Below are 16,722 nucleotides of genomic sequence, written 5' to 3'. Positions count from 1 at the left end.
ACACAGAAATAAACATGTCAGGCACACATTCTGCTGCCCTGCTCCATTTTATGGTCTCTCAGGTTGACTGCGCTTTTCCACTCACTTCTCCTCCAGTGGATAGTGGCGTTTACCCTCCCAGTAAAATGTGACCCGTAAAAGCCCTCTTAGCCACGATAAGAGACACACAGGAGGGAGGCACAGTCTCTATGTGGGGCAGGCTGGATGCCATGGGATGGGGGGGTGACCGAGAACGCATGAATGAAATATTACTGTAGGTGTCCAACCCAAAGCCACAAGTGAGGTCACACAGCAACAGCTGCGTTTGGTTAGATACCATAATCTCTGTGAACTTCAATAGTGTGTGTGTGTGTGTGTGTGTGTGTGTGTGTGTGTGTGTGTGTGTGTGTGTGTGTGTAGGCAGTATGTAAGCGTGTGAACATAATTTTGGGTTTATGGCTATGTGTGTGTGTGTGTGTGTGTGTGTGTGTGTGTGTGTGTGTGTGTGTGTGTGTGTGTGTGTGTGTGTATCAAGTGTTTATATGGTGTGTCTGTAAGAGGGATCTCGGTGGGAATAATAGGACTGTGTGTGTGTGTGTGCGTAAAAGAGATCTCAGTGGGGTTAATAGGCCCATTGGCCCTGAGGGGCTCTCCAGTTCTCCTCTCTAACGCTCCATGTTTTCTCTCCCTCTCTCTGCCGCAGACGGGGGTAAGTAAGAGCTCGGCCATGTTGTTCATCAAGATCACCTTTCTCTCCTCGGAGGGGGCCACTCACTCTGGGAGGGAGTATTTGGGGGGGGGGGTGTTGGGGAGAAGCAGGGGTGGGGTGGGGTTGAGCGTGAGGGATTTTGCGGAGTAGAATTCCCCCCAGGGTTCAACATAATCTGCCAAAACAAAGTTCCATCTGTTTCTACAAGCTGTTCGAAGTGACCCTGTTTTTAATGGAATTTAATATTGGTTCATAAAAATCAAAGATGATTCATTATGCTCAAAGAAGGTAAATTATGCATTAAAATTCTGGGAATCTGTCATTAACATAAAGTCTAGTATAAGGGCATGAAGTATGCGAGCCCGATAGTGGTCCTGAGCACATGGTTCTGGCCCAGAGCTGGTTCTGATCTGGTCCTGATCCGTTTGAGACCAGCCAGTGCCTGGTCCAGACTGGTGCCGTGTGTGAAGGACTGCGATGGCTAATTTGGTGAGCACTTTGAAGTGTGCTCTGAGTCTAGCCCTCTGTGAATTCACTGACAGATGGCGCTTGTCTGGGGGTCTGGCGTGTCATTTACACTGCTCCTCCTGCTTCTGTGTGTGTGTGTGTGTGTGTGTGTGTGTGTGTGTGTGTGTGTGTGTGTGTGTCTCAAATTTGCCTTGTTTGGTCTCCCCAAATTTGCAGCCCCGTCCTATAGGAGTTCATGGTGGAGGAGTATGCAAGGTGATGTGTGTCTCTGAGCACAAACTATGTTGTACAGTGTTGTGCGTCGTGCCTGTGTTAGTTTAGCATGCGTATATGTTTGTGCCAGACCTAGCGCCTCCGCTGCTCTGACCCTCTCTGGGAAAACCTCTCCTCTCCCCCCAGGAACCGAGTGGGTGGACCCCGAAGACCCCACCGTCATCGCCGAGACCGAGCTGTTGGGCGCAGCGGCATCCATCGAAGCTGCCGCCAAGAAGCTGGAGCAGCTGAAGCCGAGAGCCAAACCGAAGGTACATACACACACACACACACACACACACACACACACACACACACACACACACACACAGACAAACAAACAAACAGCTTCCCTCGAGAGAACAGCAAACAGCAAAGAATGCTGTCAGCTCCAATGCTTTCAAGAAGGAATTGTTGAATGCAAAGTGATGTGAGGTGAAGGTCTGCCTCTGTAAGGTTCGTATTTTTAGAGTCAAAAACGTGACCTGTAAGGCATTATCTCATGTTCTGCTCATCCTTTTGAGCTTCAAGAAACCAAAGGATGATGGTTATTTATCGTAGCCATAGTATCTTTTTCTTGCATCACCCATCTCAAGCTAACATTGCAAAACAAAATGTGAAACACTCACTGCAAGCATGACAAGCAGTAGTACACCCGTATCTGAACACATCACTGGGGAATATCTGTCAGAGCTTTTAGCTGTAAGCTGTACTTCTTCTTGACTGCATGAGCATGCGTGCACACACACACACGCCACACACACACACACACACACACACACACACACACACACACACACACACACACACACACACTTGTGCTGACACACATGCACACAAACACAAACACAATCACATGCTCTTAGTCACACACACACACACACACACACACACACACACACACAAACAAACAAACAAAGGCCAGCACCACCTCCAGCATTGTCTCTGTCACAAAAGATTGGCTCTACTATAGACAGGGCTGGAAAAGTGGTAGCAATTAACCTGTGTGTGTGTGTGTGTGTGTGTGTGTGTGTGTGTGTGTGTGTGTGTGGCAGTACTGTATGTAAGTCAGTGACGTTTAAAGCACACACACATCACTGATCCATCACTGAAGTGTACTAATCCCGCTTTTGAATACAGAAGTGCAGTGTACTGCAGATTTCATCTGGGTTGGTGCCATTTCAGTCTTTACCAGTTCATCAGATATATTACACATTTTTAGACCAAATCCTCTTGCCATGCAACGGCAGGCATGCAGCAATCCAGTGTACTGTGTATGCAGAGATTTGTTTAAATAGTGTATGCTACTTCAGGATTCTTGGCATGTTTATAACATTGTGTTGATGTTTTATTTCACCGCTCATGGGTTATGAAATGTCCTTTGACGTGACTGACATGTCACTCGTCCTGTGAGCTGATAAGATACTCTCCGTGGGATTGAGTGGTGGCAGACACAGAAGAGGGGAGAGGGTGGACTACAGGCGCCGGGTGGTTCAAATCTGCCCCACATTAGTTCTGCTTCTGGTTGGCTTTGTGTGTTTGTTTTGCTTATGTTTTTTGGCCTGTGTGTGTCGGGGAGGAGACTGTTCGGTTGGTTCTGTTAGCAAGTTTGTTTTGCTTAGACATGTTGCTCCTTTGGGTGGCGCCAAAGCTTGTGTTGGGCCTGGTCCGTTTGTTTTGTTTTTTTGTTTTTTGTTTGTTTGTCTGTTTGCTTGCTTTTTGGTCAGGGTGGTTGAATGGACCAGATGTAGCTCTTGCCCTCCTGCCTTTGGGGGACATCTGGCCCAGATCCGGCCCTGATTCGCGTGGCTCCCCAGTGCCCCTCCAGAAAGCACAGCTGCATTCCAACCAGGGTCTCTTGCTCACCAGCTTAGCTCTACTCCAGAAATGTCACATCTGGTTTACAGTCACTAATGGAGCAGCACTGTTCCAGTAACTGTGCATAACCTTTGCGACTCACACTGTGTGTGTCTCTGGCCAGCTGTTTTTGTTTACCATTAGCCTCCTTTCTGTTAGCACCCACTTGTCACAGTTGATGACCGGTACAGATTGATGGCCTTTTAGCTCAGCTTTCAGTGTACAGTGTGCTCCGAAGCTCGCTGTCCGCAGAGCACTTAGAGCGGACGCAGCAGATGCTGGCGCAGATGAGGAGATCTGATCAAAGACTCTCCCTCGCACGGCTCGTGTTGCCTGACTCAGGAAAATGAGGAGGCTAAAAGGCTTATACTGTAGTCAGAGTGGGCTTCTCTCTCTCTCTGTCTCTCTCTCTCTCTCTCTCTCCCACACACACACTCACTCACTTACTCACTCTCATATTCATATAAATACACACACACACACACACACACACACACACACACACATAGACTCTATCTCTGTTCTCTGGTGGGCTAATATGTCATTTGAAAGCATGGCACCAAGGCAGAGAGCTGTCTAATCCCTCCAAATAGACTTTCACTGGAGGGGATTTTCATGATGAGCCACAAATCCTGCTGTTTGAGTGGTGATAACGTTTGAGGTGTCGATGACTCTAGTACTGTAAAATATCTGGTACAACATGTTACAAAACACTTATGTTGTATTCACAGATAGGGCTGTGACGTCAGCGGCGATCATGCAAGCAAAGAGGAAGCTGTTCCACCCATTTCATTAACATACATACCAGCACACACACACTCATGCACACACACACTCGTACATACACACTCTTAGATACACACACTCCTGTTTGTACTCCCATATACAGTAGCCTATCTGTGTGTGCGTTTGTGTCTTGGCACCACTGATCCTGGACAGATGACAGCATAACTTAATTCTGATATGCACCCCATCCCATTACACACACACACACACACACACACACACACACACACACACTACCTGAACCGCATATTATCTTCCTCCCTGTGGGGTCATTGACGTTGGTGACTAGCCCCATGAGCACCTGACACCCAGCTCCCGCTGGAGCAATTGGGTCAGCATCAGTGTTCGTTAGAGCACCAGCCTGTTGCCTCCCTGCTGGCTCATGAGTTTACAAAATGATAGGTGATGTGTGCTGAAGGCTGAGTGATTCTGTCTTATAAAGCGGCATGATGATGATGAAGGCCGGTCGGGCTTAAGGAGGACGTGTAGAACAAGCTGGAGTGATACTCTGTGTTTTACATCCCCCTGCCCCTCAGTGTGTCCCTTAATGAGAAGGATGATCTGCCATCTAAGCCGTCTCTGATGAATCCATGTTCTTATGAATGGACTGCCATGAGAATCCCTCTTCCTCCTCCTCCTCCTCCTCCTCCTCATCCTGGTCTCTCCGTCATATTTATCCCGTGGACTCACTCCTTCTCTCTGTACCTCTACTGTATCTCTCTCTCCCTCTCTCATTTTTGCTCTCTCTTCCTCTCCTCTCCAACCACCTGTAGCTGGGCCTTACTTGTTCATGCATGTTGAGCCAAGCGCCCCAGTGCTCGGCCCCACTTCACCCCAGAATAGATCTCCACATTACCCCCTACACCCACCACCACCACCACCGCCCACTTCCCATTCTCGTGAGACGAGGTAGATCCGGAAGCCTTCCCAGCAGGGCTCTGTCTGATATGTTTGATATATTAGGTTGTTATTCAGTCCAACTATATATCAAACATATTCCTACAGTGTCCCGCCCTGTCTCCAGAAGACACATGTGCTCTTGTGGTGTTTGTGTGTGTGTGTGTGTGTGTTTTTGCGCGTGCGTGTGTACATGTTCAGTCTTGGCATGCTCTCGCAGATATAAAAGTCTTATGAGGGAAAACATACCACAAAGCATTTTTCTCCCCTTTGGTGTGTGTGTGTGTGTGTGTCCGCCAATGATTAGTCAAGGTCTTCTAACAGCACACCTGCGAATGTGGAGATGTTGTTGAGGGATTTATGGTGAGGGGAACGTGTCAACAGCCATCAGGAATGCCTCTGCAATTATCCACATGAGGCAGGGGGCTGTAGTTACAATTGTACACCACAAGGTGTCGCACTATAAGTGTTCCATCCAGAGCTGTATGGTTCCATCAAAGGACTGTTGAGAAAGATGAGTTTGTTCAGAGTGTTAATCTTGCCTCGCAATGTTGAAAGACTGATGAGCTATGCTCAACACAGACAATATTTGTTGAGCTTGATCAGACATATGCTTATTTCTAACCATGTTTATATCATTCTATAAATCTATAAATCAAATGTCTCTGGGGTTTGCCAGACAAGTTGATATATCACACAATCATGCAGTATTCTTGTTATAACATTGACTCTGTGGATGAGCTTTTGTAAAATCTTTCTAAACCTTGTTTCATGTTTCAGCAAGCAGATGAGTCTCTGGATTTTGAGGAGCAGATATTGGAGGCAGCTAAATCCATTGCCGCGGCAACAAGCGCCCTGGTGAAATCTGCCTCTGCTGCTCAGAGGGAGCTGGTGGCACAGGGCAAGGTGAGTGCTAGCTGTCGTGTCGCATAATGATGACTTGACTTCACCTGAAGTTGCTCTTTTTGTGTAGCACCCTTGTCGTGTTCTTTTTCACTGCCTTTCCATCTCTCCGTCACTGTCTTCCTGTCTTCCACTATGACTGTCTCTGCTTTCATTGTCTTTCTTTCCTCTTTTTCTTGCTCTCTCCATTTAAAAAGTATCTAACCAATCTCCTCTCTGCCGTAGGTGGGCTCCATCCTTGGCAATGCTGTTGATGATGGCCAGTGGTCCCAGGGTCTCATATCAGCCGTGAGTAGCACTTTACATTTGTCCTGTTCCCTGACCTATTCACACAAAGAGTGGATGCAGGTTCCTCTTGAAGATTATCTGGATTCAACACAGAGGAACTGTTTTAAAATCCAATGTACACCCCTCTGCGTTGATGCACCCATTTTGGTACCTTTATGAGGGTTCCTTAGCTATAGGTAGAACAGAAGGGGGTCATGCATTTTTAGAAGAAGCAGAAGATTCTTCACTGGCAAATCGAGATTTTTGATTAAACCTTTGAATAGCCTGTGGGCAATTCCACGCAAAACTGTCACATCCGTAACGCCAACACAATGCCATGGTATTTAGTTGGCATTATAGATGTGACACTTTTGTGTGGAATTGCCCCTGTACTCTCCTACGGCCCTTAGTATGTGCCCTGTATGACCACCTGGGTGATGTCCACCAGTCCCCTCTCAGGAAGCTCTAGGCTTGCCTCTGCCTCGGCTCTCTGTGCCATGTTTCCTTGTATAACACAACATTGATGGAGGACAGGATGTCACCTATGTTTGGGGCACAGTCTACTGTGTGATAGTGTGTCCATAAGAGGAACTGAAGTATTTGGATTAAACTGTGTGATATGTGAAGGTGCTATATCTAGACCTGCTCATGTGCCTCTTTCATTCCTCCCCAGGCTCGAATGGTAGCGGCGGCCACCAGTAACCTGTGCGAGGCAGCGAACGCGTCAGTGCAGGGCCATGCCAGCGAGGAGAAGCTCATCTCCTCCGCCAAGCAGGTGGCCGCCTCCACCGCCCAGCTCCTGGTGGCTTGCAAGGTCAAGGCTGACCAGGACTCAGAGGCCATGAGGAGATTACAGGTACACAAACACACACGCGCGCGCGCGCGCACACTCAAACACACACACACACACACTTATCTTCAGATTCAACAGGCTGACTAGCATTCTTTTTATCTGTTAAACTCTTGAGTTGTCTTCCCATTCTCTGATGTGAATCTCCCTCTAGTTTGTCTTTAATTCTCACACAGTGTATTTCACCCTACTTTTCTATCGCTCTGTCTCCTTATCTATCTCTTTCACACACACACACACACACACACACACACACACACACACACACACACACACACACACACATACAGTACACACACACACACACACACACACACACACCTCCCTCTCCCTGTCTGTCAGTGTGACTCCATACAGCTGAAGTGTGTTGCTCTGAGCTATTTCTGCTCTCTCTCTCTCTCTCTCTCTCTCTCTCTCTCTCTCTCTCTCTCTCTCTCTCTCTCTCTCTCTCTCTCTCTCTCTCTCTCTCTCAGGCTGCTGGGAATGCAGTGAAGCGAGCGTCTGACAACCTGGTGAAGGCAGCCCAGAAGGCAGCCTTCGACAAACCCGATGACGACAACGTGGTGGTCAAGACCAAATTCGTGGGTGGCATAGCCCAGGTGATTTTTTTTTTTTTTTCATCCCTATTTACTGTGCAGAGGTGGATGGTCAGGGAATCTCTCTGTCCTTAGTCTATTATTCTGATCTTCAGCAAGTTCCCAGGTCCTTAGTCTATTATTCTGATCTTCAGCAAGTTCCCAGGTCCTTAGTCTATTATTCTGATCTTCAGCAAGTTCCCAGGACCATACCACACCTTATCATTCCCACCAGTGACATGCTTAGAGACGATGGTGTCACCATAGAATTGCTTTTCAAAAGCGTGTGTGTGTGTTGGAGACTGAAGTTAATGAAACCACTGGACCAGAGATTCATCTCCAACCGTGGTTTGAGGTGGGGCAGTGTTGGTTTAGGAACGCCCTCTTCAAAGCGAACCGCCCAGCGTTGGCCGTGCCTGAAAGCCGTGGCTCAGCAGCGGCGGCCGGTCTCGGCATCTCATCAGTGGCCTCCTCAGAGGCTCTCCCAGCCCTTGCAGAGCCCAGAGGAGGACCAGTCCTGTGTTTCATCCAGGGCCAGATGGAGAGTAATTGAAGAGTGCTTTGCTGCCTGTCTGCTTGCCTGCTGCCTTTTTAAAGCCCATGGTGTTTTCAGCCACAATGCTCAGCGTTCATTTGGAAAGAGCTGATTGATCTAAAGGATCCCATTGAGAACAAATGCTGTACTGTATGTGTGTGTGTGTGTGTGTGGTGGAGGGGTACATGATGTCAGGCTCTGCATGTGGTTTGACTGATGATGTGTTAAGGTGTGAATGTTTTTTGTGTGTGTGTGTGTGTGTGTTTGAGAGGGAGAGAGAGAGAGTCTGTGTGTGTGTGTGTGCGCGCATTTGTGTGTAGGGCTCCGAGCTCGTGAAAGGCATTTCTCACTCTGCCGGTACCTCTCAAGTGCTCCGCCTTCTAATCCACCACTGTCATCTTCCAAATCCAGCCAGAGCTCCGTCTCCCTCGGGGCGACCGCTAGACGCGTTCTGCAGACCCGCAGTTCAAAACCCCCCCTTCTTTTAGGACTCTGCACTTATGTTAATTATAGGTCATGCATATCCCGCTGAAAATGCCGGCCTGCCCGTAATATCCCCTGGCATTGGAGTCCAGGCGGCCGTCTCTGAGCCTCGCGAAAGGCCGTCTTTTACTTTTATTACGTTGCAATGTCACGATCAGGAGAGGGATGCTGGCTCATAGCACTGTCAGCAAACCCCTTGTGTAATGATTTACAGAAGCCAAATTCACTGCCCCTACACGAAATTGATTGGTCAAAACACCTGAACATTCTTAAACTATCATTGATGAACCTTGCATTGCACTTTGACAGTTGAGCCAAGTTTGCAATGCTGCCATTCAAATTGTTAGCGATACCATAGCGAACAATAGGAAATATGCTGCTTGCCTCTGGTCAATGTGACCCTCACCTAAAAGGTGATGATAGAGTAGACGTATTACCAGCAACTTGTTTGGGGAGAGTTTGTGTGTAGACTAATAGATGCACTGAGACCAAGAAGACTTGCCAGGTCATTCAAGGCAGTTTCGAGGCCTGGAAATAATAATCTACTGGTAGTCAAACTAATCTTACAGAAGATCTATTCTTACAAAGCACCACCTTAAGAGGTTAAGGTGGTGCTTTAATATATTGGATATGCTTACTAAAATGTTTGTATGTAGCCTATGCATGAGGTGGCAGGCACTTGTACACAGTTTTTGTCTTATTTTAATGTGAAGATGTATGGCTTCTGTTTGGGGATTCTAATGTGCCATGTGTTTTAAGTGCGTAGCTTAATGGAGTGAGAGTGAAATAGTGGTTAGAGTGTTAGACATTAGAAGTTAGAAATAGTGTTAAGGGCCATTCAAGGCAGGAACAATAACTATAACTATAAATATAACTATAACGATAATAGCGTCCACACTGACCAACGATAAGGAAAGTCTCTCGTGTTGATGAACGTGATGGCTAAAATGTGATGAATTCTGATTGGCTGTCAGCTTTTTATTGTTCTCAAAATCGCTCTGAAAGTGATCCCTCACAATTTGGTTCCTCATGTCGTTATTGTTATAGTTTGTGTGGACGTCGTCATTCATATTAGCTCAAATGATTCTTTGTGCCGTTATCATTATAGGCCCTTTAATCCTTCTCTCTCTCTTTCTCTCTCTCTCTCTCTCTTAGATCATCGCGGCGCAGGAGGAGATGCTGCGTAAGGAGCGTGAGCTGGAGGAGGCCCGTAAAAAGCTGGCCCAGATCCGCCAGCAGCAGTACAAGTTCCTGCCCAGCGAAGCAAGTGCTGAGGGCTAGAGCTGGCGCCGTCTGCCCACGCAGCGCCGAGCGCCAAGCACTCCACTCCCGCCAGGACTAGGCCATCAGTCTGTCCAGTCAGGAGGAGCCCACTGTAATCATCAGCCTCTGATTGGTTAATCCATTTGCTGAAAGAGGGGGGAGGGAGGGGGAGGCTGTCACTGGTTGGTTGGCTGGCTGCTTGCTCGTTTTTTTTTGGCCAGGGGCAGAGTTTATGACTCGTTGGTTTCTTCTCTCAACGAAGGGGGTGGGGCTACTACCTATAACTACTTGTGGGGAGGGAGTAATCGGTGATTGAGGTCGGGGTTTGATGCAAACTAGTCCACATTTCTCTAGCGTACTTGCTGGAAGCCTTGATGAGTGGCTGTGTGCTCGGTTAAGTGTGTGTGTGTGTGTGTGTGTGTGTGTGTGTGTGTGTGAGGGTGTTTGAGTCTTGGTCACCTGTGTGTGTGTGTGTGTGTCTGTTACGTGTGCCTGAGTAAGAGTCTTTCAGTGAAAATAGAATCAAGGACCATCTGAATATAGGTATATACAGTGTTTGGTCTAATGTTACGACATCATGCCGTTTAGGCCTCAGTTGACGTCTATTGATTTTAAAAATGTAAAGGCCTCGTATTTTATAAGTATACACTTACGCAATAAATGCTATAATGTATCCTTGTGTTTTATGATACAACATATTAATGGTCAGAGTAAACCCTGTGGATGAAGTGAGTTTTAGTCTTGTGTGAGCCATTGCAATAGGATGTCTTTCTTACTTCAGAACTGGCTTAAAGCACTAATATATTACCATAGGAATGCCACACAGAAGTTCTCTCAGAACATTCCCCCTGTTTACAGTGCATGGTTGTAGCGCTCTCTCTCTGCCGCGTCCTCACTGGGTTAGCAAGCAGTATTAAAACCACACATATCATTATGGTTTAATACCCAATCAGAAGGCTGCTTGTAAAGCCATAGGCTAGTATGTCATAGGATGTACACTATCATGTTTTAGTATAAAGAGAGGAAGTCGCTACCGACTTTTTTTGTTGTTGTTGTTGTTTGTTTCTGTGCAGCGAAACATTTGGGGTCAGTTAGTTTCAGAGCAGCCACAGCAGACAGAATGAATAGCAGACTATTTACAGTGTTGTCGGTTCTGTGGAGTCGAGGTGTCAGTCGGAGTGTCTCTGCTAAGTTTCCGAGCAGGCCTTTTCCTCTGGAGCCGCCCGCATACGGCTCGGGTCTCTGTAACAGCAGTCAGGTGTGCTACAAACTTGGGTCGGATCTTCTGCTCAAACTGTCCGAGCTGTCAGGCCAATATTCACCCTGTCTTCCTTTTCTCCCCACACACAGACAGACAGACAGACAGACAGACAGACAGACAGACAGACAGACACACACACACACACACACACACACACACACACACACACACACACACACACAGTAGTGCACACATCCATGTACTCTCATTGCCCCACACATGGCCGTAAATCCTCACAGCACAGTGGTGCAGTAGTCTGTATAAGGGGGCCCTGTGTTTACATTCCCTTTTGATGTTTGTTCTCTCCCAACTCTGTTTTAATTGTGCTCTCATTGACAGTAACCAGATGCTGGTCAGGAACTCAGCCCCCACGAGTCAAATGTCTTTGTCTACACACAGGCTTGCGCACACACACACACACGCACACACATCTATAGTGTAGCGGGGTCATCGAGTCTCAATTAAAACGGGAACTCTTTGTAAAGATGAGCCACTCTCCAGGTTCATACAATACACAATGCGGTAGACAGGTTGGGTCTGATTACGACAAAACAGTCACGTGTTGTGCTATTAAAGAGACTGATTGTGTAGCTTTTTAAGAAGACAAAGCATTGCATATCCTCTCGTCAAAGACCCTTATTTTATGACAAAAAGAACATTTATGATTGTACATTGCATGGCATTTAGGAGAAACTTAAGTCGTGAGACAAAAAAAGCACTTGTAGCTCTTCAGCATGCATTAATCCAGATGGCTTGGGAGCCTGGAGCGTTATTAGCAGGATCCGTGCCAGATGTGAGCCTGAACGGCCCCGGACTCGCCGGCTGGTATCTGGCAGGAGTAGCTGTTAATTGGCTGCATTGTGAGCAGCTGGTGATGCGCTCTGTGTCTGTGCCCGCTTATCTCCTTCCTGCTGTCTCTGTTCTGCATCCTCAACAATCCCACATAGGAATGCTCGCTTTTGAGTTTGTTAGCGTTAGTCTTTTGTTCTCCACGTACTCTTTTCACACTCAGATCTACACACACACACACACACACACACACACACACACACAGAAATAGAGGCGCACACACATATACACACAAAACAATTTCTCCCTCAGAATCTGGACTGCCTAGTCTAATAGTGCCTTATTCTGTCTGTCTGGTAATAGGAAATACAGCGGATCTAGTACTGACCTGATAATGGCAGTTGGGCCCAGCCAGGTCCCTGTTCTAAACCCCGGGGTCTACGCCAATGTCTCTCTCTCAGCTTTCAGCATTGTCGGCCCCTTGTCAAGTCGTTTTGGGCCTTGTCAGCCATTATGAATCCGTATGGCCCAATACAAAGCCGTGGCAGTCTTTCTGACTGTCTGTAGTCACTGAAAGACATGCTGTCGAGTTACAAATAAAAAGTAATAAGATGCTATCAAGTATGTATACTAATATGATCAGTAATAAGGAGTCATAAGTACTGTGCATTCCATAAGCATGTACCATGATGCTTCTGAAGTCATGACACAAAATCTTCTACCTTCGGAGTACATCTTCTACCTTCTTTTTATTCAGAGTTCATGTAGCAGTGTCACAGTCGTCACACTACTCACAAGACTCTGTAATAACTCCTGTTCTTCTGATGTCTGTCGTGGGCAAACCACTACTAATGAAGTTTTTTTTTTCTTTGTTTGTTTTTATTTTATTTGAAACAATAAATGTAATGAAGATATTGAAACGTGTGGTTACAAATGTGGTGTGTCTTACCGCAGCAGAAAATAAAAAAAAGAAAAACTACGCCTTCATTTCAATAGAGTTTAGGGCTTTCTTAACCCACTGAGATAGTGACAATGATGACATTATGAACATGAAAAATGATGCTGTATGTATAATATTTATCTGGTCACAAAAGTATTTTTTGTATTCCCTGAAAAAAAAATAATAATAAAAAAGAATTTCAAACTATGGAAACTTTGTACATGGGCTTCTTCTTCAACATCGCATTGTTCAGTCTCCAGGAGTCATTTAAAACTAGCAGATCTAAGCCAGACTTTGCTTCATAGTGCCTTAGTGGTGCTATCTTAAAGCTTTCATCTCCTCGGTTGCAGTCTTGAGACCATAGTTTTGGCTGTCTTTTATGTCTCAAAAGCAAAATCATGAATGATGCTACTCCAAGAACACTCAAAATGTTATTTCCCTATGGCTGGTGTACCAGCTCTTTAGTGTTTACAAAGCCATTTTATCCCTAAACAACCTTTTGCCAGACTTGAAGTAGATGATAAAAGTTTCCATGCGGCTATGAAGCACCAGTTCATTTACTTGCTTCTCCATCTGGGGCTGTTTTGAGGGGCCCATTGGGTAAAGGAATGACATTTGGTTGGAAGGAGCAGTGGTCCTGCCAGGCTACGCCGCAGAAGGGGCCAAGTGAAGAATGTCAAACCAGACACACACACAAACACACCCCGTTTCATGCCAGCCTTAACGCGCGGTATCACACATAGAGCATGAATGCCAGGGCTCCCGAGACTCGGCGATGAGCTCTCAAGGCGACGTTGCGAAGCTCGATTTACAGCTTGTATAATATTTATAATACTTCCCTCTTATGGCAATTACACATGTGGGAGGCCGTGAGATTGTTTGGACAGCAGAGCTGCAGTTGCTGCATTCTCTCCTGTAGATGTCACTGTTGCGCCTCCCTGTGAGCTGGTTGCAGTATGCTTGTGCTCTGGGAAGTATTTGAATGGATGGATGGCCAAATTACAGCCTGTCGAACCAAATAAGGACATGTGGCCTTTCTCTCCTGGTCTGCAGTCTAGACCTTGAACTATAAGTAACAGTATGGAAAGTTTCCAAGAAGGGGAGTGTCTTTTTAAAGAACCACCAGAACTTCTAAACAGGATGTTGTGGACGGTTGACTACACAACTTAAAAAGCCTAAATTATTCTTTGAGCGTAACATGTATTGGTTGATTTTTTCCGCTTAACCATTCCTGTTGTAAATTAAGGCTTTGGTGTTCTGGTGGTATTTGGGTGTTAGGGTCTGGGTTGATTTTGAGATTAAAACAGTTGTGCCATTCTGTTCTGAACATACTGTGTGCTCAGAAGAAATCGGCAGCTAAGTGAAGTTTGGGGAGGCCAGAGTGTTATTCTGAACTGGCTGTGTCTGAGTCAGCCAATGACATCCCCCTTTTGAGACCAGAAACAACTGAGTGGAGTAGGCTGGACCAGAGCATGGGTGGTGTTTAAGCTGGACCACACTATCTTCTGAGATGGCATCAGACTCCGCAACCACCAGGGCTTAGAGCGGGCCGACTCCACTATTTAGTACCACTCCTCATTGGCTTTCTAATTTGGTCCCTAGCTGCTCTCTGTTGTGCTTGGCCCTGTTCGGTTCTAATCTGTTCTGTTTTGGTTTGTTCTGTTCCATAAACGTCTCTGGTGAGTGTCACATCACACTGTCACTATGTCCTGCTCCAATGTGTCCGACTCTTGTCCGTGCATTTGGAGGAGGAGGAGGGGGTTGTCCAGTGGTACCCGGCTCAACTCTCCTCGGCTCTTTGGGGGAAGTCTGCTTAATGAACTCCATATTAGGCGCTCGCTCGGCATGTCTGGGACTCGTGCGAGGGCCACGGCCGCACGCTGGAAGAGCCGAAACTCAAGCCATGTGTTCAGGGCAGGGAGTGCCATTCCACCCCAGTGGAGAAGCAGCAAAGCAGCCCAGGAAGCCGAGAGGAAGGAGGCGGCGGCCGCCGCCGGCGTCTGTTTGGCAGTCACTCAGCAGCTTTGTGTTGCACTGTGCTCTGTCAGATTCCACCATGAAATAGAGGGGTGTGTGTGTGTGTGTGCGTGCGTGTGTGTGGAGGATCGTCATGACTCATAGAGGCTTTTTAGATGAACCATAGGTCCTGACGGTTTCCATGATGAGCAAAATGTCACAGTACATGTGCAATCAGGCCCTGGCACGTGCTACTGAATGATGTTGAGGGCTGTCAGGAAGGTGGTCAGTCTAAACTGTGTTATTGTAAGTTACTTGAGAATTCAGCTATTGCTGATTTGATGTTCCGCCTCTCTCTTTCTCTCCCACTTTCTCTCTGTGTTTCTCTCTTTCTTTCATTTGCACTCAACAGTGAATGTATTTTGACATTTTTTCAGTGATGCCAAAAATCAAAGAATTGGAGTTGTTAGCTCTATTCTCTAAACACTGTGATTGCCTGTGGACTGTTTAACATCCTGTGCACTGGTATGTGTGTGAGAGAGAAAAGAGAAAAAAGATGAGTGAAAGAGAAAGGAAAAAAGATTGGGTTGCACTTTACTTGACAGTATCGACATAAGAGTGACATGACACTGTCATGAACGTGTCATAAACAAGTAATAAATGTTTATGACCTCACACTATTATCACGCTATAAACGTTATTAAGTGTCATTCGGTTTTTGTCTTAGGGTTAGGGTTCATATGTCATGACAGTGTCATGTCACTCTTATGTCGATACTGTCAAGTAAAGGGTTACCGAAGATTGTAAGCATCTACGTAAAAGAGAGGGAAAAAAGATGAGTTGTAGTAAAAGAGAGTGTACTAAAGTGTGTGTGAGTAAAAGTGAGTGTACTAAAGTGTGTGTGAGTAAAAGTGAGTGTACTAAAGTGGGTGTGAGTAAAAGTGAGTGTACTAAAGTGTGTGTGAGTAAAAGTGGGTGCTGCCTCGTGCACACCTGGACGCTGGGATGCTTTTGATGTCTGGCATGATGGAGTGAGTCATTAATAATGAGAGGTCTCATGCAGGCCTAAGGGATTAAGCTGTATCCCAACCAACTAACCACAGAAGCCCGACCACTTATCAGCTGCTTACATTAGCTCGGTGTGTGTGTCTGTGTGTGTGTGTGTGTGTGTGTGTGTGTATGATTCTGAGCTGTGTGCAGGACAGATGGGTTCATTATGTTTATGTTGCTTAAACGGGATTTCAGCCTGCAGGGCTGCGTTCCTCTGTGCAACCATGTGTGTGTGTTGGTGTCTTTGTATGATGCAGAAACCTGTTTGTGTGGATGAGTTTATATGGATATGAAGTTTGGGGACTGCATTTAGTATGTGTGTGTAAGTGAGTGACTGCCTTTAGTGTGTGTGTGTGTGTGTGTGTGTGTGTGTGTGTGTGTGTGTGTGTGCCCATGTGTGTGTGTGCCCGTGTGTAAGTATGTGTGAGGTTAAGGGACTGCGGGTGGGTCTAATCCCTCCTGGCTGGCAGTGATTTGGGCCTAGTTTTGTTCCGCTCTTGGATTCACTTGAAAGCGAGTAGGCCAGCTGGAGACTTAACTTGGTGTTAGTAGGTCATGTGTCTTTCATTTCTCGCACATTTTTGGTGTCAGTGAGGTGAGACGAGGCATATTAGTAAACATGGCTCTGACACCTCAGTGATTGATACCGAATACTTAAGATATTAAGAACAAGCAGGTTTTACTTAACCACAAGGCCCAGTGGCTAAACGTGCCCACCATCACTGAACCGAGACTAATAGATTGTGATACGGTAATACGGTTTGATTGGCTTAATTGGTCACCTTTAAGAAGTTCTAGTCAGGTCAGATTCCTGGTATATGAAGAAACTACTTCATCAACTTTACTTATCCTCAACGATACAGCTATACCACTTCACTGAACTTGTAGGTGGGCGTACAGTG

The 16,722-nt window shown here is 46.4% G+C and overlaps 1 protein-coding gene across 1 annotated transcript in view; it reads left to right on the top strand.

The window, feature by feature from the left end:
* tln2b (talin 2b) overlaps positions 1 to 9,842 on the top strand; it is a 124,853-nt gene extending 115,011 nt beyond the window's left edge. Inside the window, exons 54-61 of the mRNA XM_048257166.1 lie at positions 683 to 688; positions 1,373 to 1,411; positions 1,556 to 1,680; positions 5,729 to 5,854; positions 6,077 to 6,139; positions 6,792 to 6,974; positions 7,442 to 7,567; positions 9,717 to 9,842. Of these exons, the coding sequence (XP_048113123.1) occupies positions 683 to 688; positions 1,373 to 1,411; positions 1,556 to 1,680; positions 5,729 to 5,854; positions 6,077 to 6,139; positions 6,792 to 6,974; positions 7,442 to 7,567; positions 9,717 to 9,842 (794 nt within the window). The remainder of the gene's footprint in view (positions 1 to 682; positions 689 to 1,372; positions 1,412 to 1,555; positions 1,681 to 5,728; positions 5,855 to 6,076; positions 6,140 to 6,791; positions 6,975 to 7,441; positions 7,568 to 9,716) is intronic.
* The last annotated feature ends 6,880 nt before the right edge of the window (positions 9,843 to 16,722 follow it).

This window comes from Alosa alosa, chromosome 11 (assembly GCF_017589495.1).
Source record: "Alosa alosa isolate M-15738 ecotype Scorff River chromosome 11, AALO_Geno_1.1, whole genome shotgun sequence".
NCBI classification, from domain to species: domain Eukaryota; kingdom Metazoa; phylum Chordata; class Actinopteri; order Clupeiformes; family Clupeidae; genus Alosa; species Alosa alosa.
The sequence above is the reverse complement of the archived record's forward strand: the minus strand, read 5'-3'. Positions and strand labels throughout refer to the sequence as shown.